General features: G+C 42.6%; 1 protein-coding gene and 1 pseudogene across 1 annotated transcript; one reads left to right on the top strand and one right to left on the bottom strand.

Annotated features, from left to right (window-relative positions):
* Positions 1-7,561: 7,561 nt before the first annotated feature.
* On the bottom strand, positions 7,562-8,623 carry LOC102873047 (annotated as a pseudogene).
* A 3,445-nt stretch (positions 8,624-12,068) lies between these two features.
* Positions 12,069-22,536, top strand: LOC102876142 (E3 ubiquitin-protein ligase RNF220-like). Its single transcript, XM_006897676.1, has 3 exons — positions 12,069-12,210; positions 12,455-12,465; positions 21,664-22,536. Exons 1-3 carry the CDS (start codon positions 12,069-12,071, stop codon positions 22,534-22,536), a joined length of 1,026 nt encoding a protein of 341 aa, XP_006897738.1.
* The last annotated feature ends 4,183 nt before the right edge of the window (positions 22,537-26,719 follow it).

The following is a 26,719-nucleotide window of genomic DNA, read 5'->3' as shown; positions in this document are numbered from 1 at the left end:
TTGCGATGGGAAAGTCTGCTGTTAGGGACATCTCTAAAGTACTCAAGAGCAACGGTGTCTCTCTGGAGGCTAAGGTACATCTGATAGAGACCATGATCTTTGCAATCACTTGTTACACATCAGAGAGTTGGACAATGACTAGGGAGGACAGAAGGAGAACTGATGCCTTTGAGCTGTGGTGCTGGAGAAGAGTATTGAATGTACCATGGACTGCCAAGAAAACAAACAGATTCATCCTGGAGAGGGTTCAACCAAGCTACCCCTTGGAGGCAAGGATTCTGGGGCTTCGTCTGACATACTTTGGGCATGTTGCAAGGAGGGACAGGTCCTTGGAGAGAGACATCATGCTTGGGAGGATGGAGGGACGGCGCAAGAGGGGAAGACCCTCTATGAGGTGGATTGATTCAGTGACTGGGGTAATCGGGATGGGTGTGTCAGAGCACTGCGATTGGCACAGGATAGAGCAGGGTTTAGGGCTGTTGTACATAAGGTCGCTATGAGTCGCAAACGACTCGACGGCACATAACAACAACAACCAATCTTTGTACAGAAATGAATCTGTAAATGGTCTTTTCCTAAAAGTCTTTGCTTTGCATGAAACCATCACTTTAGCATCCAGTAGAGGGAGCCAGAGAAGAACAGTGGAGCTTTCAGATGTGACTCCATGAGATAGGGATTTTTGTTGCGGAGACCACTGTAGGCTTTTCATGCAGGGTGGAACATCGAGGAAGTGACTGGGGAGCACTTTATGCAAGAGACAAGACAGGAATTTCCAGAGTGCCAGGAGACAGTTGCTGCCTTGTCACTTAGACCAACTTGGTCAATGTCAAACACTGAATTTTGCTAGATGGTGAGGGGGGGAAAAACTGCTCACTCTCATTTTAGTATTTTGTTTCCAAAATGCTTCCAATGCAGGGAAGAGAGAACTGAGAGTAATACAGTCATAAAGACAAAATTATCAATGACAAGATCAAGACCACTTGTGAATGACCTTGCTCCTGCATGCTGCATAGTATTTATTTCCATTGTGTAAGTGTACCATAATTTATCAATTCATTGGATTGTGGTTGGACATTTGGGCTGTTTCCATGTTCTTGCCATGGTGAATAATGCTGCTATTAACATTGGTGTACAAGTCTCCATTTTTGTCTCAATCCTAATTTTCTCGGGGCATATGGAATTTACATGTTCAGCTTTTTGAGGAAACACCAAACTGCTTTCCAGGATGTTTGTACCATTTTATAATACCACCAACAGTGTAAAAGAGTTCCTATCTCTCCACATCCTCTCCAACATTTATTACTTGCTGCCCTGTTAAATTTTGCCATTGCTACTGGAGTGAGGTGATATCTCATTGTGGTTTTGATTTTGCATCTCTCTTATTGCCAGTGATTTTGAACATTTCTTCATGTGTCTGTTGGCTATCCAAATATCTTCCTCTGTGACAAAGTCTTTCCATGTCTTTTGAGAAGGACTTATTTTGGTTCTCTTGAACCTGTTTTCGTTTACTTCAACTTCAATTTGACCTTGCATATATGTAACTTATGATCTGTTCCAGTCAGTCTTGACTTTATTCTCATTGTTGATATTTAACTTTATCAATATCTCTTTCTAAAAATATAGTCAATGTGATTCTTGAATGTTTTACCAGGTAAGGTCTATGTTTATAGTTAATGCTTATGTTTTGGAAAAAGGGGGGGAAAGTATTTTCAAAGAATAAATCATTAATTATACAAAAGTCTATCATGTCATTTCCAGCCTCATTTCTCTCCCCAACTATAATCCTTCTTGTTTCCAACTTTTATATTCCAGTTGCCAGTCAGATTTTGGTAGACATTAACAGAAATCTTCAGTCTTCATTTTTGGCTTTATTGGTTGTTACATATATTGAATAAAAGTTCTGATAACAGATATTCCTTGTACATATTAGAGTATTATCCAATCACTGGCATCATTGTACTTCAGGATGGATAGATTTCGACATGTCCTTTTTCACTATGAACTTGATACATTTTCTCCTCAATAGGTCATTCTTGGCATACTAGATCTTGTGATTCTATGATGCAAAATAACAAACAGTAGTCCATCCCCACTCACAAATGCCTAGTATATCTACCTTTATGCATGCCATTTCATTTTTTACTACTTCAAATTTTCCTACATTCATACTTTATCATTCTATATTCCAATTATTAACGGATATTTTCAGCTATTTACCTTCATCTTGCCACATCAGCAAATCAAAGCCCTTCAATGAGTGAACGCTTTACTTCATTTGTGTCATTAGAGTGGGTCCCGCTTTAAGGGGACAGCTCTTTCTCAGTCTAATTTTTAATGCTCATCTTCTGACTCAATGTTCTGCTTCCCCTCACAGGGTTTTTGAGGGCCTGCTATCTCAAAAGTGGGTGGTTAGTCCTGCTTCTTAGTCTATCTTAGTCTGGAAACTCCACTGAAAACTAGTCTTTATGTATGACTGTTTTCATATCTGAAATGCCCATTAGCAGTCTAAGATGCAACTATTGGTTTCTCCTTGTCTTGGAACAAATAAAGGTAAAGCAAAAACATATGGAAACAAGTAGTCCAAAGGATTAATGGAGCACTCCAACCTCAAGTTCCATGCCCTGAGACCCGAAAAACTAAATAATGCCCAGCTATCACCAGTGACCACTCTTTATTTTTAAATAAAATTTTATTGTAATTGTGATTTTTAACAATTATTTACTGAGAAGTTAGATTTTCATTCATTGATTGTTATACATTTTACACCCTGTTCCTCCCTCAATTCACTTTTTTTCAAGAGACTATTCATTCATTGTTGCACAATGACCACACTTAAAAGGGATCATAACAGGTCCTGCATAGAAGTAGTAGGGAAGGAATATGGAACAAAACTGAACAATACATAAAGGTCAGGCTTATTGGACCATTAAAAACTGGTGGAACTCCTGATACTATAGTCACTCTTGGAACCTGGAATAGAACTCACCCTAGTAGTTTAACTTTCACCCAAATAATGTTGTTGTTGTTGTTGTTGTTGTTGTTGTTAGGTGCCTCTGAATCGAGTACAACTCATAGTCACCCTATGAACAAAAGATATGAACCCTGTTCTATCCTGCACCAACCTCGCACTTCCTGACACACAAGAGCCCATTGCAGTAGTCCCCATGTTAATCTGCCTGATTAAGGATCTTCCTCTCATTGTCCAAGCTCCACCTTTCCCAGCATCATGTCCAAGGAATAGCAACTCCTACCAACATACCCATAGTATGTGAAACAAAGCCTTATCATTCTTGCCTCCAAAGAGCACTCCAACTCCACCCTCTCCAAGAGATATCTGTTTGGCCATCCATAGGATGTTCACTGCTCTTCTTCAACACTACAGCTCAAAGGCGTCAATTCCTTTCCTGTCATCCTTATTCATTGTCCAGCTCTCAGAAGCATGGTAAGTAATCAGAAACAATATGGCCTGAGTCAGAGGCACCTTAGTCCTCAAACTGGCATCATTACTCCTCAATAATTTGGTAAGGTCCCTAACTACAATTTTTCCCAGTGCAATATGTCTCCTTATTTCCTGACTGGTGGGTGTTAGTTGTGGATTCAAGTAAGATGAAGCTTTTGACAGTTTCAATCTCCTCTCCATGCATTATGATGCTGCTTATGTGTCCAGTGGTAAGAATCTTTGTTTTCTTGACATTGAGATGCAATCCATACCATTCCTTGATCTTCTGCAACAAATTCTTCAAGTTCTCCTCACTTTCAGTAAGCAAAGTTGTATCATCTACATAACACACGTTATTGACAAGCCTCCCTCCAATCCTGATGCCACACTCTTCCTCATAGAGTCCAGCCTCTCAGATAACTTGCTATAGATATATAGAGAGAATAAAACCCAAAGATGTACTCCCTTCCAAATTCCAAACCAGATAATAGACATAACTATAAAGAGAACAACAAAAGCACCAGGGAGGGAGTTACTCTTTAAAATAACTAAAAATATGAGGTCAAAAGTGAAGCAATTGATAAGGGTAAAGTCCAGAACACAGATAGAAGTGAATAGAAGGATTAATGGAAATCAAGGATTTCCATTACTATCTAAGGGAGGAAGTGAGAAGAGTGCACACAAATACATTGTGGGTGTTTAGTTAATACTCTCAAGCAAAATTGTATGAATTATTGGATATAAAACTAATTTACATTATAAACTTAAATTCCAATTTAATAAAAACTAAGTAAATTTCAGAAGCAACTGTGTCAAAACTCTACAAAATAGTAAAAAAAGCTTACATCAACCAAGACAATTCTGAATGTTGAAGAAGACAACTTTAAAATGTTAGAGAATAAGAATATTTTGGGAAAATGGTACATTATGAAGATTCAGGAATTAATTTCTTCATCAAAACAAATCTTGAACTGGTACAAATAGTCTGAATCAGATATTTGAAAACCTTGGCATCACAGAGAACATTGGTAGCATCCAAGACAGAGCTAGATGAAGAAGTTGGTGAGTTTAGTTTCTCTCTCAAAAGCAAATGGCACCTATCCATCAACTTCATGTAAGACAACTATAGGGACTGAGGTTTGCCTTCTTTGTGTGTCAAAGAAACAATATGGCCTAAGTCAGAGGCACTTTAGTCCTCAAACTGGCATCGTTACTCCTCAATAATTTGGTAAGGTCCCTAGCTACAGATTTTCTCAGTGCAATGTGTCTCCTTATTTTTAAGAAGGCATGGCCTGGACTGAGTTAAGACTTAGGGACCTTTATTTTCTGGTATGGTATGACTCAAATAAAGATATAAAGACACAGATATCTATTCACAATCAGAACATGTATACACAAAATATGAAGGAAAATTGAGAGTCTTGGAAACTCTTTGGTAGTTCTGCTCTGCCTCATAGAGTCACTTAAAGTTGGAACCAACTCTAACTCAGTAGGTCATTGATTGACTGGTTTTATATAGAATCTGAATTATTTGGCGAATAATTTCACATTATGACCTCATTAACTCTAAAAGAAGTCTGTCTTGAATCAGAACACCCCAAAATGCTGTCACTTCCTTCCCCCCAATCTAGTAATCATCAAGCTTTTCTGATTTCATGTCCTACATACTCTTCTATTTTTTACCTTCTTCTATCTTAGCAAAGCCTCCATGACTGAGACACTGCTCCAATTTCTTTTTTTATTAATATTTAATTTTTAAAATTTCATTATTATTCATTTTAATGAACATTTACAGAGATTTTGGATTTCCATTCATTCATTGTGGCACTTTTCTCCCTGCCACCCCCTCACCTCCAGTTAATATTTAATTTTAATAACACTTTTTATGTTTGAACAGTCAGCAATGCATAAACAGAAAATCTTTGGTGAATACACAGTATGAACACATGCTTTAAATATGCAGTGAGGGAAGAGGGATGAATTCACAGTTAAAAAGCTAAAAAAAAATTCTTGTTATAAATTACACAAAGTATATAAAAATATTTCTCTGAATGCATGGATTAAGGCTTTAAACTCACCTACCAACAAGGGTGCAGTCTAACCCCACTACTGCACGCAGGAGCCAGTCGACAACAGACTACTGTATAAAGGAGACGAGACACCAGTGTAGGGCAGAGCCACCTCAGGCCTAGCTCTCCCCTGACACACTCAGCCCCCTACTCACTTGTTTCTGAGCCTGGGAGCTGCCCTTGAAGGACCAGGCTACCCTTCAGTAGCTCACCTCATAGCCAGAGGCCTCTACTGTTTCTGAGAATCTCGCTTAATCTGGATGGTTGCAGAAATCTGAACCCCAGTAATTCAGACATGAATTAATACTGAATTTATTTCCCCCAGGGTAGAACTAACCTTAAATCTATCGATAACTTTTCTCAAGGCAAAGAAGTGGGGGAAAGGCTAGTGCCTCTAGGTCAAATGTCTTCTGTTTGGCTGAAACATAAAGGAGTTTTCCATCCTTAAAGCACTTAGAGAAAAGGGGCATAAGTCACCTTCACTCTGCCAAGTGTTCAGTTCATTCAAGGGTAAGGAAGTCATCATCAGTAATTGGTGGAATACAATAAAGTCACTAAACAGAATGACTTCGTGAAGTTAGCCTCGAAACACATCTCCACCTCCTCTCAGCATTTAGGCAGCAGCAAGCCAGGAGGCCATTATCTGAGCACAACATTCTCTTTCATTGACATCTTCTGCACGTTCTCATTTAACTGTGGAGTTCCAATAAAATTAAGTTAACATAGTTAGGAAGTTCAGTTTCTTTGGAAACTATAGGCACTATGGGGAAGAAGCTTCTTAAGACAGCAGGGATGCTCCTTAACAGCAGGCTCTGAGCCCCTGCTTGCTTGTGTGTCTAAGTGTTCTAATTCTTAACTCCAAAGCTAAGCTGTTTGCTTCAACAATACAGGGGATTTTCAGTTAACATTAATGACACTGAAGCAAAAGGAGGCTCCATTCTTTTAAAAATTATCCTATTATGCTCAAGAGTTTAATCAGGTTTTGCTCTTCCATTTACTTCAGAATAAAGTCTGGTAGACTCACAGTTGACTGTGTTAAGTTCATTTGGGGTGGGGAGGGCAAGGGGAGCAAGGACCCCCAGATCAAACAATTTGTTTACAAAAACAACAGGCTTCAGAGTTGTGTAAAAATCTTAATAAGACTCTAACTCCTTTAACTCCATTTTCTGCAATAACCTTTAAAATAGTAACAGATTCAGTCTCAAAAATGACTTCATTTTTAGTGGAAAAGGAAAGTGGAGAACATGACCAGCAAGGCTTTGTGCTCTTCTTGTCTGGTGCAATTCAGCATTTGGAGAGATGGCAGGCATCGCTTCAGAGTGGAGGGCTGCTCGGGTAGGAAGGATCCGAGAGCCCTCTAGTGCCACGAAGGGGAGTTAATGTGGTGACGACTGGGCAATGGCAGATTAGACCCGGAGAAGCAAGCATGAGTGTGAGCGGAAAAAAAGTGGGGGGAGGGAGGCTCTTTTGGTTAACAGCCTATTTACAATTAGGTAACTGTATTCTTAAATACTTTTAACCTGAATAACATTTATAAATATGTTATATGAAACCTCACAGTTACAAGTCATACCAAAATTCCTTTGTCCAGTACCCAGTCTTCCTCTCTGGTTAGTTCACATTTCAGGAGTTGTGAGCATGTAACACCACGGACAGAGCATTTCAGCCCTTTGGATGCACTAACAGGAGATTCAAAATAGGCTCAGCTCTCATCTTCTGCCGAGTCTGCTCTCTCACATGCTACACGTAAAACCCTCAGGATATAGAAACCTTCGCCTTCTGCCTCTCCAGACCACTTCTCAGCTGTTTAAACTTCAAGTGATAGGTTTATTGTACACCAAGAGGCTTGGAAAAATGGCACCACTGCTTGGAGCGGTAAGGGGCTTCCTACCACGGCAAGCAGCGTTAGTGTACACTACGCAGTGGCACCGGGCCCTCCCTGGAAGCCAAGGCAGAACTGGAGAATACTCCGTTGATGTAGATCAATGGCCTGTCCCTGGCCCAGATGTGACACTCGCTGTCACAGTCCTCAGTGATAAAAGTCCCTGCTGTATCAGTAAGTCAGTTTTGAAGTTCTCCTGTTGTAGCAAGGCCTTACAGTCAGTGTGGATGCAGCATTTCGAAACAGAAAATTATTTTCACTTCTCACTTAGAACCAGTTCTAGCTCTTGGAAATCTTGGAGTCGGCCAACATCTTTGTCCTTTCTTACCAGGGTGTTGGGTAACTTTCTGATCTTCTCCATTTGATCTGGATTAGCTCCCAGCTCACAGCAACTCACTCTGAGCAATTCTTGGTAGGTGAGCTCTTGCCGGTCCAGTTCCATTTCAACGAAATCATTTTCTCCAAGAGATGTGTTCTGAATCCTCTCCGTGAGTACCAGTTCTTGCATATTAAAAGGAAACGCTCCGGTGAAGAAAAACGGCTGGAATGCTCCCATTTTGAGGCTCCAGAGACACTGGTGGCTTGGTTGGAACAGAAGAAAATAGGGAACGGCCCTGACCCATGGGTGGCTGACAGACAGGACCTGGTTTTGTGCTTTCTGGTGTTCTAAGTATGGCAGAGGGGGCTGACATGTCCCCATTCTGAACTAGTGCCTAAGAGGTGTGGTCCAGAGAAAACGCCCCTAAAAGGGGAGGTTCCCCAGCAGTGAGCAATGGGGGCCTGCCCTCTGCAGGGGGCGAAGCAGGAGGGGTGGAGGAGCCCCCATTCTGCAGTTGGGCTGTTGCAGTGGTATATATAGAAGGGAAAGGTGGGTTGGCCAAATAATTGGGAACAAAGGGCAGTTCTGACTCCTTCTTCAGCTGGGGAAGGCTGTCATCATCACCATCATCTTCCACTCCCATGATCTTCCTGATTTCCCTCCTTGGTGTCAGCTGGGCTGGCACTTCTCCTTTCGTGGCAAGAATTTCTTTGTCAGCTCCAGACTTCAATAGGTAAGAGATGACTTCGCTGTGATTGCATTTACATGCCCAAGCAGGTCCAGCCGTTGACCTCATTTTGGGAGTTCACATCCACCCCACTCTCCACCAGTTTCTGCACCTCCCGAATGTCCCCCAAGGCCGCAGCCTCTCGAAGCCTTTCCTGCTGCTCCTTCTGCTCAAGCAGGGTGCTCATCTTGCCTAAGGCCCCAGGGCCCTGCGCAGGCCCGCCCACCACGCCCAAGGCCTGTCAGCGCCACCCCCGCCAGCCACGGCTGGCTCCCAGCCATGGGGAGGGAGCCCCGAGTTCTCCCGCCCAGCTCACGCCTCTGCTGCCGGCTTCCAGGCCTAGCTCCAATTTCTAAGGAGTGTCTCTCTGCCTACAGACTTACCTCCCTACACTCAGCCAGAGGGGCTGATTTGGTCAAGTAGGTCTCTCAATTCCCTTCAATTAGATAAATTACTTTCCATTGGATTAATTCCTTTCCTTTGGCTTCCACCATCAACAGCCAGTGTGTCAGTGGCTTTCCAGGACCCAAAGGCTCTTCCAACGTCCTCCTACATCTACTTCCTCTGCTCTCCTTCCCAGGCCTAATTTTGTTCATTCTGCCAGGAGGGAGATCCTTCAGCTCAGGTAGCACACTCAGCCCATCCTCTGATGTGAGACCCTCTCCCAGGAAGCCCTTCCTGGGAATCCTTCCTTGTCTGGTTGCCAGGCTGACTTCTTGTCCTATTATCCTCAGCACAAGCCTTGGATCTTCCCCCCACTGCATGGGTTTCCTGAGTTAATTTGCTCCTTGTTGATAAGTTGTTGCTGTCAAATGCCAAGACAAATATAACTCATAGAGATCCTATGAACAATAGATCTGAACTCTGTCCTATCCTATACCATCCTTATCATCCTCATCAAATTTTAATCCATTGCCACAGACACTGGATTGTTCCATCTCTTTGAGTGTCTTTCTCTCCTTTGCTGACCCTTCACCCTTTCAAGCATGATGTCCCTTTCCAAGGAATAGCCTCTTCTAACAATATGTCCAAAATATCTGAAACAAAGCTTTACCATCCTTACCTCCAAGGAACATGCTGATTACACTTTCTCCAAGACATAGCTGTTTGTTTCTTTGGCAGTCCATCAGATATTCAGTACTCTTCTCCAATACCACAACTCAAATGTATCCATTCTTCTGTCATCTTTATTCATTGTCCATCTCTCACATACATAGCAAATGATTGGAAAGACTGTGGCTTGGGTCAGGCACATATTGGTCTTTAAATTGACATCACTGTTCTTCAGGACTTTGGAGAGATCCCTGGCAGCTGACTTTCCCAGTGCTGTGCATCTTCCAATCTCCTGACTGCTAGTACCAAGAGTTTTGACTATGGATCCAAACAAAATGAACTCATTGGCAATTGCAATATTCTTTCCATCTATCATGATGTTGCCTGTTGGTCCAGTGCTGAGGGCTTTTGTTTGTTTGTCTTTTATATTGAGATGTAATCCATATTAAATGCTGAATTATCTGCAGCAAGTGCTTTAGGTTCTCCTCATTTTCATCAAGCAAGATTTTATCATCTGCATAACACAGGTTGTTGATGAGCCCTCCTCTAATCCTGATGCCATATTCTCCTTCATTAAGTCCAACTTCTTGAATGATTTGCTCAGCAAACAGATTGAATAAGTATGGGTAAAGGAAATAGCCCTCATGTACAACTTTTCCAATTTTAAACCATACAGTATTCCCTTGTTCTGTTTGGACAACACCTTCTTGGCCCAGGTATAGATTTGAGAGAACAACAATTTTCATTACTTTCTGTTCTGCCAATAGCTGTGAGAGGTTTTATTTCAGAACTCAAATATTGTTATCCTAGGATTCACTGGTATGGGATCAAATGTCTGCTCTTCCTTCACTATTTTATTATTATTATTATTATTATAAACATGTATGGGGATTCAAGGGGATAAAGGTTGGGAGTAGAAGAGTGAGGATGGGCAGGGATGAAATCACAGGGCCCCACAGTTTGGTGGGTGGAGGGAGTGGGTAAAGGAAATAAGAAAGATCCAGTGGGGACCAGAAAAGACAGGGTGATGGTGAGCATAGTCCAATGTTGACCATTTTTTTTTTCAACAAAGAAATTTTCTTTTTCACTTGTGGGGTCCTAATGTGGGAATGGGGTGCAGACTCTCTGGCTTTTCCATTCTGAACAGTGGCATTAAGGTGAAGGAGGAAGGGGAGCCCACTTTAACACCTTACTGGTGATCCTGAGTTGAAGCTTCATACCATCTTGTTCAGTTAGAAGATATTTTCCTGACATTTCTGCCCTCTGGGTTGCAAAGTGTTTGCCAAGGTGAGTCCAGTGGGGATGGATGGCTGAACCTGAAGGCTCTATTCTCCTTCATTTCCTTGCCTGACAGTTATATTTCCCTTTTGTCTCTGGAACTGGGCTCAGAGTGTAGGTCTGGAGCAAGACTCAGTGTTCAGGTTACCTATAGGAAAGGGAGCAAACCTAGACAGAACAAACTTGTGAGTTACAAAGAGAAAGGCTTTAGAGGTGTTACTTACGGATGTACTGGAGAAGGAGGTGGAGGAAAGTGGCTTAGATAAAATTCCTTGTATATACTAGGTGGCTTTTCCCAGCAACCTGACAGCTCTCCCAGGAGCCAGGCGGCACACCCAGGGGCTGGGCGGCACACCCCAGGGGCCAGGCAGCTCTCCCCAGGGGCTGGGCAGCACTCCCTGGGGGTTGGGTGGCAGTCCTCAGGGGCCAGGCAGCACTCCCCCCCCCCAAAGCTCCCCAATGTCTGTACCAGAGACAGCACCCCTGGCTCTAGTGTTGCCACCATCACCCACCCTCCCCTCCACCAAGCAGTCCAACTGCAACTCGAAGTAGATATCACTACCTTCCCCCTCTACAAATTGAGAACAGGCTTTGAGAGTGGTGAACAGACCTGCTCTAGGTCAAAACAGTTCTTGGCAGAAGTAGTCAAGAAATCAAAAGATGTGGTGCATTGAGGAGATCTGCTGTCCAGGATCTATTGTTGTTGTTACATGCCTCAAGTTGTAGATGACTCATAGTGGCCCTATAAACAAAAGACCTGGACACTTGTATAACTTTCATCGTTTCTCTAAGTTCATAGTTTCTGGAGGCAAGCTATTTCAGAAGTGGATGCCACTTCTCCTTCCAACTTGTTTAATCAGGAAGCTCCACCAACACTGTCCACCACAGGTAACCATTCAAATCAGTGTCACATTGTTTAGCATCACAGTAACCATGAGTTACCTCTGTACAGCCAATTGGCAGACCAGTAGTATACCATTTAGAAGAATATTTGACCAAAAACAGGTCAGAGGGCTGCAGATTAAAATCACCCACCTTTGGCTTGTTAGCAGAACTTTCTATCTGCTAGGCCAACAGAGCTCAGAGCTTTGGCTCACAGCAATTCTATGAACAACAGATCTAATCCATGCCCTATCCTATGCCACACTACAATTCAAGGCATGCTGGAGACCATTGCTACAGTCACAGTTTTAATCTATTCTGTTGAGGATCTTCTTTTCTTCTCTGACCTATCCAAAGAAATCATCTTCACTGACAGTGAGATGCTCTCCCACATCTAGTCCTTCACCTCCCATGGCTCCATGGTGTCGCTGAGCATGCCTCCCCTGCCCCCTGTCATCCCCTTCCACACCGGAGGCCCCAAGCCTCTGGCATCTGCCACCCATGATCATGTGAGGCTCTGTCACACTGGCCGCAGTGCCAGGAGCCCACCACCTGGACCAGGTGAGTGGACCTGTGGGCTCCGTCCATGACAGCCCTGCAGGGTTGTGGCAGCACAGGCTCAGCAGCTATCAGCTGATGGAAGCAGGACTCACCCATGTTTTTTTGAGAATCTTTGTCCTCTTGATGTTGAGCCTTAATCCATATTGAAGACCAGTTGTTGTTGTTGTTGTTGTTGATTGCCCTCTAATTGAGCGTGACTCATAGTGATTCTATGACCAAAAGACCTAATGTCTTTCCATAACAGTCGTCATTTCTGTAAGTTCATAGAGCTTCGAGAAGCATGTGGTTTAGGAAGTGGATGCCACTACTGTTTCCAAACCTGTTTTACAGCTAGGAGCTGTAAAACACCGAACACTGTCCACACTGGGAAGCCATTCTGGTATTTGATACCCCAGTGGTACAAGGTTCAGCATCACAGCAACTCAAGTTACTTCATACTGTGAATTGACAAAGAGTGATGTACAAAGTGGAAGAGTGTTCTTCTAGATTAAAAAAAAAAAGCATAGTTTCACTTAGCAGTGTTTAAGTGTCATCAAGTCCAGTAATCAACTGTTCTAACTGGGATCACAGACCAGTTTGTGGGCATTCTGTGAACCCAAGGGACATGCAGTAGTTCTTGGTGGCAGTGGCAATGAGGATTGAAAAGAATGGACCCATCTGTCAGCTCTAAATATGATGCTGGCCTTTCTGGTGATACCATTCACCCCAGAAAACCTGGGGTGCAGCAGGCTAGAGGACAGAGAAGTCAGATTCCTACTTGGTGATGAAGACCTCCCAGGAGAGAGCAGCAGGCTTCAGCGTGAACAGAGGTCTGGCCCTTGGTGTGGGCCGGAATTGGCTGGCTGGGCATGTGGACTGTGGAGGGGCACGCAGTCCATTTCAATGTGGCTTGCCATTCTCCTGCTCCTCATGCTGCTTCCCCCATCACCACCATCTTTGCTCTGAGAATTTCTTTTAGAATAAGTTTATTCTGTGGCCGTGCAGGGGCTCCATCATAACGGCCACAGGGCCTGGTGCCTGCCGCCCATCCCAGTCAGGGGATTCCTGGTCTCCAGCTGTGGTGGTCCCATGGGGCTGCAGCAGCGTGGGCTCGGTTGTGGGGGGCTGGCAGTAGTGGGACTCACACATATTTTTTTCAAGAGTCTTTATCCTCTTGATGTTGAGCCTCAATCCATAGTGAGAACCAGTAGTCAACTATTTAAATGTTCAGGTATAGATAAGCCGCAGGGTGTGGAGGGCCCTGGTGGCCCATTTCAATGGGGCTTGTCACACCTCCTGCTCCTCACACTGCTTCCCCTGCCACCGCCATCTTGGTTCCTCCTTTCCTCTACGATTCTGATCATGTTGGATTTGACCAGAATGTGGACATGGAAAATAACAATGGTTAAACTCCACTTCCCATTCTGAGTGTTCAGGAAAATGCCATCCTACAAATAAGCACCATGTGATTTTATGTAAAACACAGAGATACCTTGTTTATCTATCAAAAGTCCATGCACAGGGGAGAAATCATAGTGTTGCACAATTTGGTGGATAGAGGTAGGAGTCAGGTAAAGGAAATGGGAACGTTCTGATGGGGATCTGCAAAGACGTTTTGATGGTGATCTACAAAGATGAGCATAGTTCATTATTTTTTTCTTTTTTGTTTATTAATTTTAAAGAAAGTTAACAGAGACTTTGGATTTCCATTTATTCATTGTTGCACACTTTGCTCCCTGACCAACACCCCCCCCACCCTAGTTCTCTTTTCTTTTTTAAAAGAAAAAAAATATATTTCATTGATATACAATTCCACCCCCTCCCCCAGTCCACTCCACTATGCAGCTTTCATTCTGGACTCTTGTCATGACAATAATACCTAATCATATTTCCCTGTTAAATAGCTCTCTCCCTCATCTGTTTTAATGCAGTATGCACTATGTATCCCCCCTTTTCTTAGGTTCCTCACAACCCAGATACCAGTTCTGTTTTACAACAGTGGCATTATGTATTATTTGTCCTTTTGTGACTGAGATATTTCACTCAGCATAACGTCCTCCAGGGTCATCCATTTTGTATAATAATTCATGAGTTTCTTGTTTTTCAATGCAGCATAGTATTCCATTGTGTGAATAAACCACAGCTTCTCTATTCATTTGTTTGTTGATGGGCACTTGGGTTGTTTCTAACTCTTTGCTATTGTGAACAAAGCCACAAATAAACATGGGTAAGTATACATCTGCTTGGGTGACAGTTCTGGTTTCTTTAGGGTATATTTCCAGTAGTGGAATTGCTGGGTCAAATGTTATTTCTATTTCCAATTTTTTGAGAAAAAAATTCCATAGTGGATGAACCATTTTACAATCCCACCAACAGTGAATGAATAAGGGTTATAGTCTCTCCACAACCTCATCAACATTTGTTGTTTGCTATTCTGTTATATTTGGCTATTCTTACTGGGTGAGACAATATTTCATAGTTGTTTTGATTTGCATCTCTCTTAGAGCTAGGGATTTTAAACATTTCTTCATGTGTTTGTTTGCCATCTGAATGCTGTCTTTGGTGAAGTGTCTGTTCATATCTTGTGCCTATTTTTCAATTGGGTTGTTTATCTTGTGGTACTCATGTATTCTATAAATTCTAGATATAAGTCCCTTATCTGACATATCACTACCAAATTTTTTTCCCAATCTGTGGCTTCCATTTTTACCCTGTTGGAGAAGATTCTGGATGTGCATAGGAATTTGATTCTCAGAAGGTCCCATTCATCTATTTTATCCTCTCCTGGTGGTAGGCTTTTCAGGATGCTCAAAAGACTGTTCATGATGTAGATTAGAGCTTCTAGAGTTCTTCCAAGCTTTTCTGTAATGAAGCTTATAGTCCCTTGGTTTTAGTCCTAGGTCCTTGATCCACTTTGAGTTGATTTTGTGTATGGAGTGAGATGTGGATATTGCTTGAGTTTTCTGCAGATAGTTTTCCAAGTTTACCAACACCATTTGTAAAAAAGGCTATCATTTCCCCAATTAACTGATTTCATCTACTTGTCAAAAATCAGTTAATGGTAGGTAGATGGGCTGATTTCAGGATTCTCAATGCTATTCCATTAATCTATGTGTCTGTCATTGTCCCAGTACCATGCTGTCTTGACCACCACAGCAGTGTAGTAGGATTTGAAATCAAGGAGTGAGATGCCTCCCACCTTATTTCCCTTTTTAAGGAGTGCTTTGCTTATTTGGGGCCTCTTTCCAGAAATTGGAGTTTGCCTTTTCCATCTCGTTGAAGAATGGAATTGCTATTTTATTGGGAGTGCATTGAATGTGTCAATTGTTTTTGATAGTACTGTTATTTTTCACAACATGGAGCCTTCCTATCCATGAGTAAGGTATAATCTTCCATTTCTCCAGGTCTCTTTTTGTTTCTTGTAGTAGTGTTTTGTCATTTTCTTTGACTAGATCCTTAGTGCATCTGGTTCAATTTACTCCCAAGTATATAATCTTGTGATTAGCTATTCCGAAGGGTATTGTTTTTCTCCACTCCAGTTCTGTATTCTCTTTGTTATTATAGAGATTGATTGTTGTATGTTGCTCTTGTATCCTGCCACTTTTCTGAATTAATCAACTATGTCCAGTAGTTTTCTTGCAGAGTCTTTAGGGTTTTCAAAAAATACTATCATATCATCTGCATAGAGTTATAATTTTACCTCCTCTTTGTCAATTTGGATACTTCTTATTTTCTTCTCTTGTCTTATTGTCATCTCTAAGGCTTCCAAAACAATGTTGAATAGGAGAGGTAATAGTGGGCATCCTTGCCTAGTTCCTGTTCTCAAAGGGAATGTCTTTAATCACTCTCCATTGAGAACAATGTTGGTTCTCGCATTTGTGTATATACTTCTTACTATGTTGAAGAAATTCTCCTCTAATCCTATTTTGTTGAGTGTTTTGATCAAGGAAGGGTGTTGGATTTTGTGAAAAACTTTTTCTGCATTAACTGATAGGAACTTGTGGTTCTTGTCCTTGGCTGTGTTAATGTGATGAATTACATTGTTTGTTTTTCTTATGTTGAACCATCCTTGCATACCTGTTATGAATCCCACTTGGTCATGTTGAATTATTTTATATATATATATATCATTGGATTCAATATGTATACCATCTATTCCTGGGGCTTTATTTTTTGCTATTTCTTTCAAAACAGCTTAAACTTCTTCCTTCATCATCATAGGCTCTTGCTCATATGTTGTTTCGTTAAATTCTTCTGTGTCTGCCAATTCCTTTCAATACAATGACTCAGTATATTCTTTCCACCTTCTTTTGATATCTCCTGGATCATTTAATATTCCTCCTAAAGCATCCTTGATTATAGCAACTCGAGGTTTGAATTTGTTCTTCAGTTCCTTGAGCTTAAGAAATGCTGAGCGAGTTTGACCCTTTGGGTTCTCTGACTCCAACTCCTTACACATTTCATTGTAATATTTTACTTTGTCATCCCATGCTGCCTTTTGAAATCTTCTGTTCAGCTCTTTAGCATCTTGAATTCTTCCTTGTGCTTTGGCTTCTCTGCACTCCAGTGCAATCTTCAGAGTTTCTTCTGACATCCATTTTGGTCTTTTCTTCCTCTTCTGTCTTTGTAATGAACATTTACACTCTTCTTGGATGATACCCTTGATATCCTCCCACAACTCATCTGGTCTTCGTTCATTTGTGTTCAAGGCCTCAAACCTGTTCTTCAGATGGCCTGAAATTCAGGTGGGATAGACTCAAAGTTATATTTTGGTTCTCGTGGATTCGGTTTAGTTTTCCTCAGCTTCAGCTTGAACTTGCATATGAGTAATTGGTGGTCTGTTCCACAATCAGCCCCCGGCCTAGTTTTCACAGCTGATATTGAGCTTCTTCAGCGGTTCCTTCCACAGATGTAATCGATCTGATTCCTATGCATACCATCAGGTGAGATCCATGTGTATAACTTACGTTTATGTCTCTTAAAAATGTGTTTGCAATGAATAAGTCATTGATTGTGCAAAACTCAATCATTCTATCTCCAGCTCCATTTCTGTCTCCGAGTCCATGTTTTCCAACTACTGATTCGTCTTCTCTGTTCCCGACTTTTGCATTCCAGTTACCCATTATTATCAATGCATCTTGATTGCATGTTCGATCGCTCTCCAACTGTAAAAGTTGACAAATCCAAATTAGCAGACAAGAACTAAAGTTCAGATAATTATGCAGGATCTAAATTCAGCAAAAATCAAGATAATTTGCCAAAACCACAAAGGTCATCAGAGAAATACTGGGATCAAGCTTAGAAAGCTTAGTCTATGATATAATGAGACTGAAAAATACAGCCAAAAATTCACAATCTGGAGAGGATAAAATGGATGAGTAGGACCTTCTAAAGATTAAATCTCTGTGTGCATCAAAAAATTTTCCAGAAGAGTTGAAAGAAAACCTACTGATTGGGGAAAAACATTTGGCAATACCATTTCAGACAAAAGTCTTATATTAAAAGTTTACAAAATCCTACAGGGCCTCCACAAGAAAAAGACTGATGACTTAATTACCAAATGGGCAAAAAACAGGAAATGATTTTCACAGAGGAAGATCTTTGGATGGCTAACAGACATTTGAAGAAATGTTCAAAATCACTGGCAATAAGAAAGATGCAAATCAAAACCACAATAAGATAATATCCCACTCTAGTGGCTGTAGCAAAGTTTAACAGGACAGCAAGCAATAAATGCTGGAGAGGATGTGGAGAGATAGGAACTCTTATACACTGTTGGTGGGATTGTAAAATGACACAACCACTCTGGAAGGCAGCTTGGCATTTCCTCAGAATGCTGAACACAGAATTTCCATATGACCCAACTATTCCACCGTTTAGAATATACTCTGAGAAAATAAGAACTTAGACATAAATGGAGACTTGTATACCAATGTTCATAGCAGCATTACTTACCATGGCAAGAACATGGAAACAGCCCAAATGTCCAACCAAAATAGAATGGATTGAGAAATTGTGGTACATTCACACAATAGAATACAATGCAGCATGCAGGAATAATGGTTTTATAAATCGCTACTTAACTTGGAGAGACTGGGGAACATTTTGCTAAGTGAGCTAACCCAGTCCCATAAGGACAAATACTGTATAAGACCGTTCTTGTAGAAATAGACAATTAGCAAAATATGTTTGAGGATCTAAGGGTGGGTGGGGTGGGCAAGTGGTAATCATAGGGTAGCACAATTTGATGGGTGGAGGGAGGTGTGGATTAAGGAAATGAGAAAGATCCGATGTGAAAAACAATGAATACAAACTTTGTAAGTAAACCAGTATAAAATAAAATAAATTAAAAAAGAAAAACAGCAAGAGAATTTAACAGGATACACCTCTGATTAAATTCCTTTTCAACTAATGGCTGTTCATAGTAGGTTGCACTATGGAATGATTATATTATAATATATCCCTTGAGTAATTGCTTGCTATGCATCAGAGAGCTGGACAGTGACTAGGGATAATAGAAGGATATTTGATGCCTTTCAGCTGTGGTACTAGAGAAGAGTATTGAAAAATACCATGGACTGCCAGGACAAACAGGTTCATCTTAGAGTGGGTGAAACTAGATTGCTCCTTGGAGGCAAGGATTCTGAAGTTTCGTCTGACATAGTTTGGGCATGTTGCAAGGAGGGACCAGTCCTTGGAAAGGGCTATCATGCTTGGGAGAATGGAGGGACAGAGAAAGAGAGGAAGACCCTCGATGAGATGGATCGATGCAGTGACAGGGGCAATGAAGGTAGATGTGTCAGAGACCATAAAGCTGGCACAGGATAGAGCAGGTTTCAGGGTCGCTATGTGTCTCAAGTGACTCAATGGCATATAACAACAACAACAAATCATTACATCAGATCTTTTCATAACTGAGAAACCAGATATAGGCAGCTAAATTGACACACTCTTCAACATCAGACTTAAAGTTCCTCTTGGATTTTCTTTTTATTTTAATATTTATTCCTTCTTTTTCACAGGTACACAATAATAGCTTCATTTTTGAAGTTTTGTCTCTTCTCTGTGGTCACCAGGCACGTCTATCTTACAGGCTGTGCACTTGGAAAAGTGATACACAATCTCATTACCAGCACATTCATGAACTCTAAGAACTGGGACATGGACATCCTTGAAGGAGCCCTTGTTCGGCCTTGTCACCTATCTGTCCTGAATGATCTTTCTACAATAACCATGAGACTTTTTTTTTCTTCCTCTAATCTTTAAAATCTCATGACTCTAAATTAAAACAAAGTGATCACCCTTCAGAATATTTCTCACTATCTTGCAATAAACACCAAGTCGTTAATTAAGAATGATGTGCTTTTCCCCTTAGAGCACACAGGTTTCATAAAGGCTGGGGAAGTGATTTCTGTGTGTGCTGTTCTGCCTAGGACATCGCCAATGCTCACTTATTAGAGGTGATGGTGATGGATGACAGTGAATCTTAAAAGAGTGAGAAACAAGTGTCAAATAGATAGGTTTGTTCTTTTGTCTACTACAAATTTAAATGAAATTGAGAAATAGCTTCTAGAATATTGACCCAAATATTGTATTGAAGTGGGCGTTTCACTGGAGCTGGGAGGAAGATATCTAACACATTTAGGACAACATAATAATGCCTCTTCATACATAGCTCTTTTTTTTTCATGCCTTTAAGAGGCAGTGGTCCTAGGGATATTGTAGCTAATGTTAGATGGATCTTGGCTGAAAGCAGGGAGTACTAAAGGAATGTCTATCTGTGTTTCATTAACTATGCAAAGGCATTTGACTGTGTGGATTACAACAAACTGTGGCTGACTCTAAGAAGAATGGGAATCCCAGAACACTGGTGTGCTTATGCAAAGCTTATACTTGGACCAGGAAGCAGATGTCAGAACAGAGCGAGGAAACACTGCATCATTCAAAATTGGGAAGGGTGTACACCAGGGATATGTCCTAGCTCCACCTTTTCAATCTATATGTGGAACAGATTATCCAGGAGGCTGGGCTCTATGAGGAGCAATGTGGCATCAAGTTTGGAGGAAGACTCATCAACAATCTGCATTATGCAGATGACACAACCCTGCTTGCTGTCACTGAGAAGGACCTGAAGCACTAGCTGCAGAAGGTCAAGGACTGCAGCCTTCAGTGTGGATTGAAGCTCAATATCAAGAAAACAAAGATTCTCATCACTGGGCCAATCGGCAACATCATAATAGATGGTGAAGAGATTGAGATTGTTAACAACTTTAGTTTGCTTGGCTCCACAATCAACACTGTTAGTACCAACAGCAAGGAAATTAAAAGACAAATTGCTTTTACTTTTACTTTTCAAAGAGAAGAGCGAACTTGGGGGGAGAAGTGGACAGTGAGAAAAGGGCAACAATGAATGAATGTAAATCCAAAGTCTCTGTAAATTTTCATTAAAATTAATAATAATAAGATAAATTGCTTTGGGAAAGTCTGCTATCAGAGACCTCTCCAAAGTACTGAAGAGAAACGATGTTAGTCTGGAGACTAAGGTGCGCCTTATCCAGGCATTAGTCTTTGTAATTATTTGCTATGCCTCAGAAAGCTGGACAAGAACTAGGGATGATAGAAAGAGAGTTGATACCTTTGAGCTGTGGTGCTGGAAAAAAGTATGACTATACCATGGACTGCTAGGAGTACAAACAGGTTTGTTCTGGAGAGAATAAAACCAGGCTTCTCCTTTGAGGCAAGGATTCTGAAGCTTCATCTGACCTACTTAGGACAATGTCACAAGGTGAGAGCAGTCCTTGGAGAAGGATATCATGCTTGGGAGGGTGGAGGGAACAGCACAAGAGAGGAAGACCCTCAACAAGACGGACTGATTCAGTGACTGAGGTAATGGGGGTAGGTGTGTCAGGGACAATAAGATTGGCACAGGATAGAGCAGGGTTTAGGGCTGTTGTACACAGGGTTGCTATAAGTCAAAGGTGACTCGACGGCACATTACAACAACAGTTCATTTACCTTCATTTCCAAACAGGAAGATATATTCTATGACTTGGGAAAATTAAATAAGCTAAAGATATGGCTCTCATTCCTTTAAAAAAAATTTGTAACCTTGAAAATACATAAACATTTTCAGAGGAGGGTAATTTCAATGTACAGGGTCAATAGGAAGGAGAAGTAGAAGCCATAGGCCATGAGACAAGAAGAAATACTTTGGGGACAAGGAGGAAAGCAGAGGCATAGTGCTTTCTGATTGGATTGTTGTGAGACTGTGACCCTTCCAGGGAGCACATACAGGCCTCAAGTTCTCTGAGCAGCTGGAGACAAGAGGCAGGGTCATTGGCTCTTAGAGAAGAAGAGAAGTGAGAGGAACAGAAGACTGGTACAGGGGGGCTGGAGCAGGGGCCAGCACTCCTGGCCGCGCTTTGAGTCTTGTCTTGTTTTTCTTTTTTGTTTCTGTGGGGGACCTTCTCCTAGACCTTCCTGCGAGAGCGAGCCAACCGGCAGACCAGAATGAATGCTCAGATTGGGAAAATGAAACGGAGGAAGCAAGATGAAGGGCAGGTATGTCCCCTGTGCAACCGCCCCCTGGCAGGATCGGAGCAGGAGATGAATAGGCATGTGGAGCATTGCCTTTCTAAGAGGGAGGGCTCTTGCCTGACTGAGGAGGATGCTGTGGACATCGAGCATGAGAACAGCACCCGCTTTGAGGAATATGAGTGGTGTGGGCAGAAGCGGATATGGGCAACCACCCTCCCGGAAGGTGGCTTCCAAGGCTCTGGCTTCGTCATGTGCAGCGGCAAAGAGAACCCGGATAGTGATGCTGACTTGGATGTAGATGGAGATGACACTCTGGAGTATGGGAAGCCACAGTACACAGAAGCTGATGTCATCCCTTGTACAGGCGAGGAACCTGGTGAAGCCAAGGAAAGAGAGGCACTCCGGGGTGCAGTTCTAAATGGTGACCCTCCCAGCACACGCATCACACCTGAGTTCTCTAAGTGGGCAAGTGATGAGATGCCTTCCACCAGCAATGGTGAGAGCAGCAAACATGAAGCGATGCAGAAGACATGCAAGAATAGCGACATCGAAAAAATCACTGAAGATTCAGCTGTGACGACATTTGAAGCCCTGAAGGCTCGGGTCAGGGAGCTTGAACGGCAGCTATCTCGTGGGGACCGTTATAAATGCCTCATCTGCATGGACTCATATTCGATGCCTCTAACGTCCATCCAGTGTTGGCACGTGCACTGTGAAGAATGTTGGCTTCGGACCCTGGGTGCTAAGAAGCTCTGCCCTCAGTGCAGCACTATCACAGCACCTGGAGACCTGCGGAGGATCTACTTGTGAGCTAACTACCCCCAGCAGGCCTTGCCTCAAGCAGCCCCACCTGCCCCCAGACTCTGTGACCCTCCTCCCTTGTACATACTTGCACACAGGTGTCCCATGTACATACACACACTCACACTCTTATTACACTCACACATATACACAGGGCTCTGGAGCCAGAGTGGAGACTGAGAGTCAGGCCTGCTGCAGGCTCCCACCAGGATTGGGGACCACACTTGTTCCAGGCTGTTCCCAAGGTGGAGCAGGGAGTAGGGGAGCAAGGCTCCTGAAAACTAGCTTCCATGCTGACAGATGAACAGACATGCAAACACCAGATTGAAGCACATGTAATATAGACAGTCCGCTGTTAGGGACCTCTCTAAAGTACTCAGGAACAACAGTGTCTCTCTGGAGACTAAGGTGCGCCTGATACAGGCCATGGTGTTTGCAATCACTTGTTATGTCTCAGAGAGTTGGACAATGACTAGGGAGGACAGAAGGAGAGTGGATGCTTTTGAGCTGTGGTGCTGGAGAAGAGTACTGAATGTACCGTGGACTGCCAGGAAAACAAACAGATTCATCTTGGAGAAGATTAAACCAGGCTGCTCCTTGGAGGCAAGGATTCTGGGGCTTCGTCTGACATACTTTGGACATGTTGCCAGGAGGGACAGGTCCTTGGAGAGGGACATCACGCTTGGGAGGGTGGAGGGACAAGGCAGGGGGGGAAGACCCTCTATGAGATGGATTGATTCGGTGACTGGGGTAATCTGGATGGGTGTGTCGGAGGCAGTGCGGTTGGCGCAGGACAGAGCAGGGTTTAGGGCTGTTTTGCATAGGGTCGTTATGAGTCAAAAATGACTCGACGGCACATAACAACAACAACAACAACAACAACATGTTTACAATGTTGTGTATAAATGGAACATCTCCTTTTCTTCCACCCCACCCTTCTTCCTTTGGTTGTACGATTTTCTTAAGAACACCTGAAGCAGTGCCACCTTCGGGGCTGGCTGGGGACTCGGCCCATCCATCTCTTTGGGTGCCTGTCTTCCCCTCCCATGGTGTCCTTCCCCCTCCCATGTGCTCGGTGTTCAGTGGTGTATATTTCTTCTCCCAGTCATGGGGCACGTGCCCCGAGGGACATGATCCTCTCCTTAGTCTTAGTTCATGGGGCTCTTTGTAAGGAGTTGGGGGAAGGGACAGGAGATGGAAACCGAGCAGAAGAAGCAGGGGCTAATAACAGGGCTGGATGAGGGTGCTCCTGGCTGCCCAGCCTTCTGTCAAGAACTGTTCCTGAGGTTAGAGCTGCTGTTCCCAGGGAGTCTCCCCCTACCTCTTCTGTGGGCCCCATGGTGTGATGCTGTGTCTGTATATTCTATACAAAGGTACTTATCCTTTCCCTTTGTAAACTACGTTTGACATGGATTAAACCAATATAAATGAAAAAAAAAGAAGAAGACTGGTACAAAAAATATTAGGAAACAATATCAGAAGAGAGGAAAGAAACAGTCAAGGATAAGTGGTCATTCAGAAAAGGAAAGACAATTTAAAAAATTAATATAGATAGGTGGTGGCTCAGGATTTCATAGTGTACAGAAAGACTATAAGACTGGACCCTAAAAGTTACTTGAGATAATTTGAGCACAGTGTCAAACTGGATTTCAGATCATGTTACATCATCCCCTAGACTAGAAATCAGGCAGTGAATACTTCAGAGCCCAAAGAAAGAGGCCAGAGTGAGAAAGACCAGATGTGTCCATACCACTATCACAAAGACTGGCCAGTCAAAATCAGATGAAGGAGATGACACTTTGGAAGAACTTAGCACGGCCTGGGCATTCTGTCCCAAGGGTGAAATGAACTGTGGTTCACATCAAGGGAAAACAGGTCTGAAGCTGCCAGAGAACATAGGTGAGGGGCAATGAAAGATAAATTTCCACTACTCCACACTGACTACCACTCACCACCTCCAGAGCTGAGTTGAGAGACATCATCCAGCTTGTCTACCTACAAGGTAAGTGAAGAGGAGATTTGTGGAGAGGAGCCAGAGGATGTTGCTCAAAGGTCAAGTATGTGTTCCCAAACGCACAAAATCTTCCAGGTCTGGAGGAGATGTGTGGGTAAGGCCCAGGGATTAACTGGACCTGGAGAAGGATAAATTGTCTCTGCTCAAATCTGAGTGGGACCAAGCCCAAGGTGGGTGATTTTAATCTGCAGCCCTCGGGCCTAGTTCAAATTGGTTTTTTGTCAAACGTTCTAGGTGATCTGTGCATTGCTGTACAGAGGTAACTCATGGTTGCTGTGATGCTAAACACTGTGATACTGATGTGCCAAATGTGAATGGTTACCCATGGTGGACAGTGTTTGGTGGAGCTTCCCGATTAAAACAAACTTGGAAGCAGGAGTGGTGTCCAATTCCGAAATGGCTTGCCTCCGGAAACTCTATAAACAGTGCTCAGGCCTTTCATTCATAGTGTCACTAGGAGTTGTCTACGACTCAACAGCACCTAACAACAACTATCTCTCCCCCATCAGACAGCACCCCAATTAACCATGCAACTTAATTCTGTCTTTACAGTGCCTTGGAAGGCTTTGGAGAGATCAAGTAGAGGAAGGTATCTATAAAAACCTGGCATCCCATCCAGCATAGTACCAGCTGGTGAGCAGGTGGCAGGCGGTCAGCGCGTGCTCCATGCAGTCTGTCACCAAGGACAGGTTAGTTGAGCACTTCTCCATTTCTCCACTCACTTTCATGTCTGTCCAGAATTAAAACAGATCCAGATTATATTCTCATCTTACATCCTTCCCATGCTGGGACCACCTTTGAGAGAAAACTTGCTAAGAATTCCTATAGCCCCCAAGTCACCCCTACACCATACTACTGCAGCCAGATTGCCCTGACACAAGCCTTCCTCAAATCAGCTTTTCCATACTAACTAGTCTGGTGCTCATCCTGAGAATATCTGGACAGCATGAACGGAGGTATTTGAGTAATACTAGGAATTTAAGTGCGAGAAAGCAGCTGTCTCACAACATCAGCTCGGTGTGAGTTCACAGGAGTCCTCTCTCACTGGATTCAGTTTCCTCCTCCAAGTAATGAGGAGCTTCAGAAAACTTATCCCAGACCTAGTAACTCTCAGCACTTTCTGGAGGTTACCAGTTGACCACAGCCAGTCATAGAAATTTGGCTAACCTTCCCTGTTCAGAGCAGAGACTGAAGGACAAACTATAAGCATATTAAGTGAATGATGGGCCCAAGGCTTCCAGAAAAATGTTTGCTTTTCTTTGTACGGTTCACAGCCAACTCACTGAATTCAAGAACTCCTTTCCATAGGCCACTTTGGTCTTGCCCCTGAGCCCGTTCCACATGTCCAGGATGCTTTAAGAAATCCTGTCTTTACAGGCACACCAAGCTTCACACCATAGCAACCTTCACACCAAAGAAGTACAGCTCCCTCTTATAAGACTCAGGGGAAAGGACTTCAGCCTTCAGTTAAATTCTACCCATTCTAGAACAAGGCGCCCATAAAATACTCTCTCTGTTAAGTTAGTGGACTTAAGAAAGAAATCAGAGAGAACAAGAGAAAACTTAAAGCAGCTTTATAAAAGGGGGGAATAGGAGAGCTCTCAGGTGAATTTCCTCATTCTGGGGATACAGAATGGGAAGTCACACTGTGAACTTATTGGGAAGCATTATTTTCATTTTATTTTATTATTTTTGTGTATGTACCATCAAATCAGATGTGACTGGTACAGGAGGAGATTGTCCCTCCTTCTCCAACAGAGCACCTGGTGGATTAGAACCACACATCTTTGGGACTGCAGTGCAGCTTCCTGCCACTAGGCCACCAGAGCTCCCTGGGAAGCGGTTTTAAAACAGTTTTCACAAACTGATCCCCTTCTATATACATTCACCAACATTTTCAGATATTTACAGAAAATTTATATAATGTGTGCTCACACTATATATAGTGTGAGTCTATAGAAGAAGCAAAAGAAAGAACAAGAATGAGGTGGAAGGGAATCCAAGAAAACCAGAAAAGAACAAGACAGAACTAATATCTGGGCACTAAAAAAAAAAATATGTATCAAAACCACTGCCATCCAGGAGATTTGGACTCGTGGCTACCCTGCAGAACAGTGTAGAACTGATCCTTCAGGATTTGGAAGGCTGCAAATATTTACAGGAACGAATTACTCCATC

This window comes from Elephantulus edwardii, unplaced genomic scaffold (assembly GCF_000299155.1).
Source record: "Elephantulus edwardii isolate Elephantulus edwardi_28Jun2011 unplaced genomic scaffold, EleEdw1.0 scaffold00212, whole genome shotgun sequence".
Taxonomy (NCBI): domain Eukaryota; kingdom Metazoa; phylum Chordata; class Mammalia; order Macroscelidea; family Macroscelididae; genus Elephantulus; species Elephantulus edwardii.
This window is presented reverse-complemented; position numbering and strand designations above follow the sequence as displayed.

Excerpts from the sequence above, each read along its gene's own strand:
- LOC102876142 (XM_006897676.1), top strand. The coding sequence starts at position 12,069 with ATGGTGTCGCTGAGCATGCCTCCCCTGCCCCCTGTCATCCCCTTCCAC.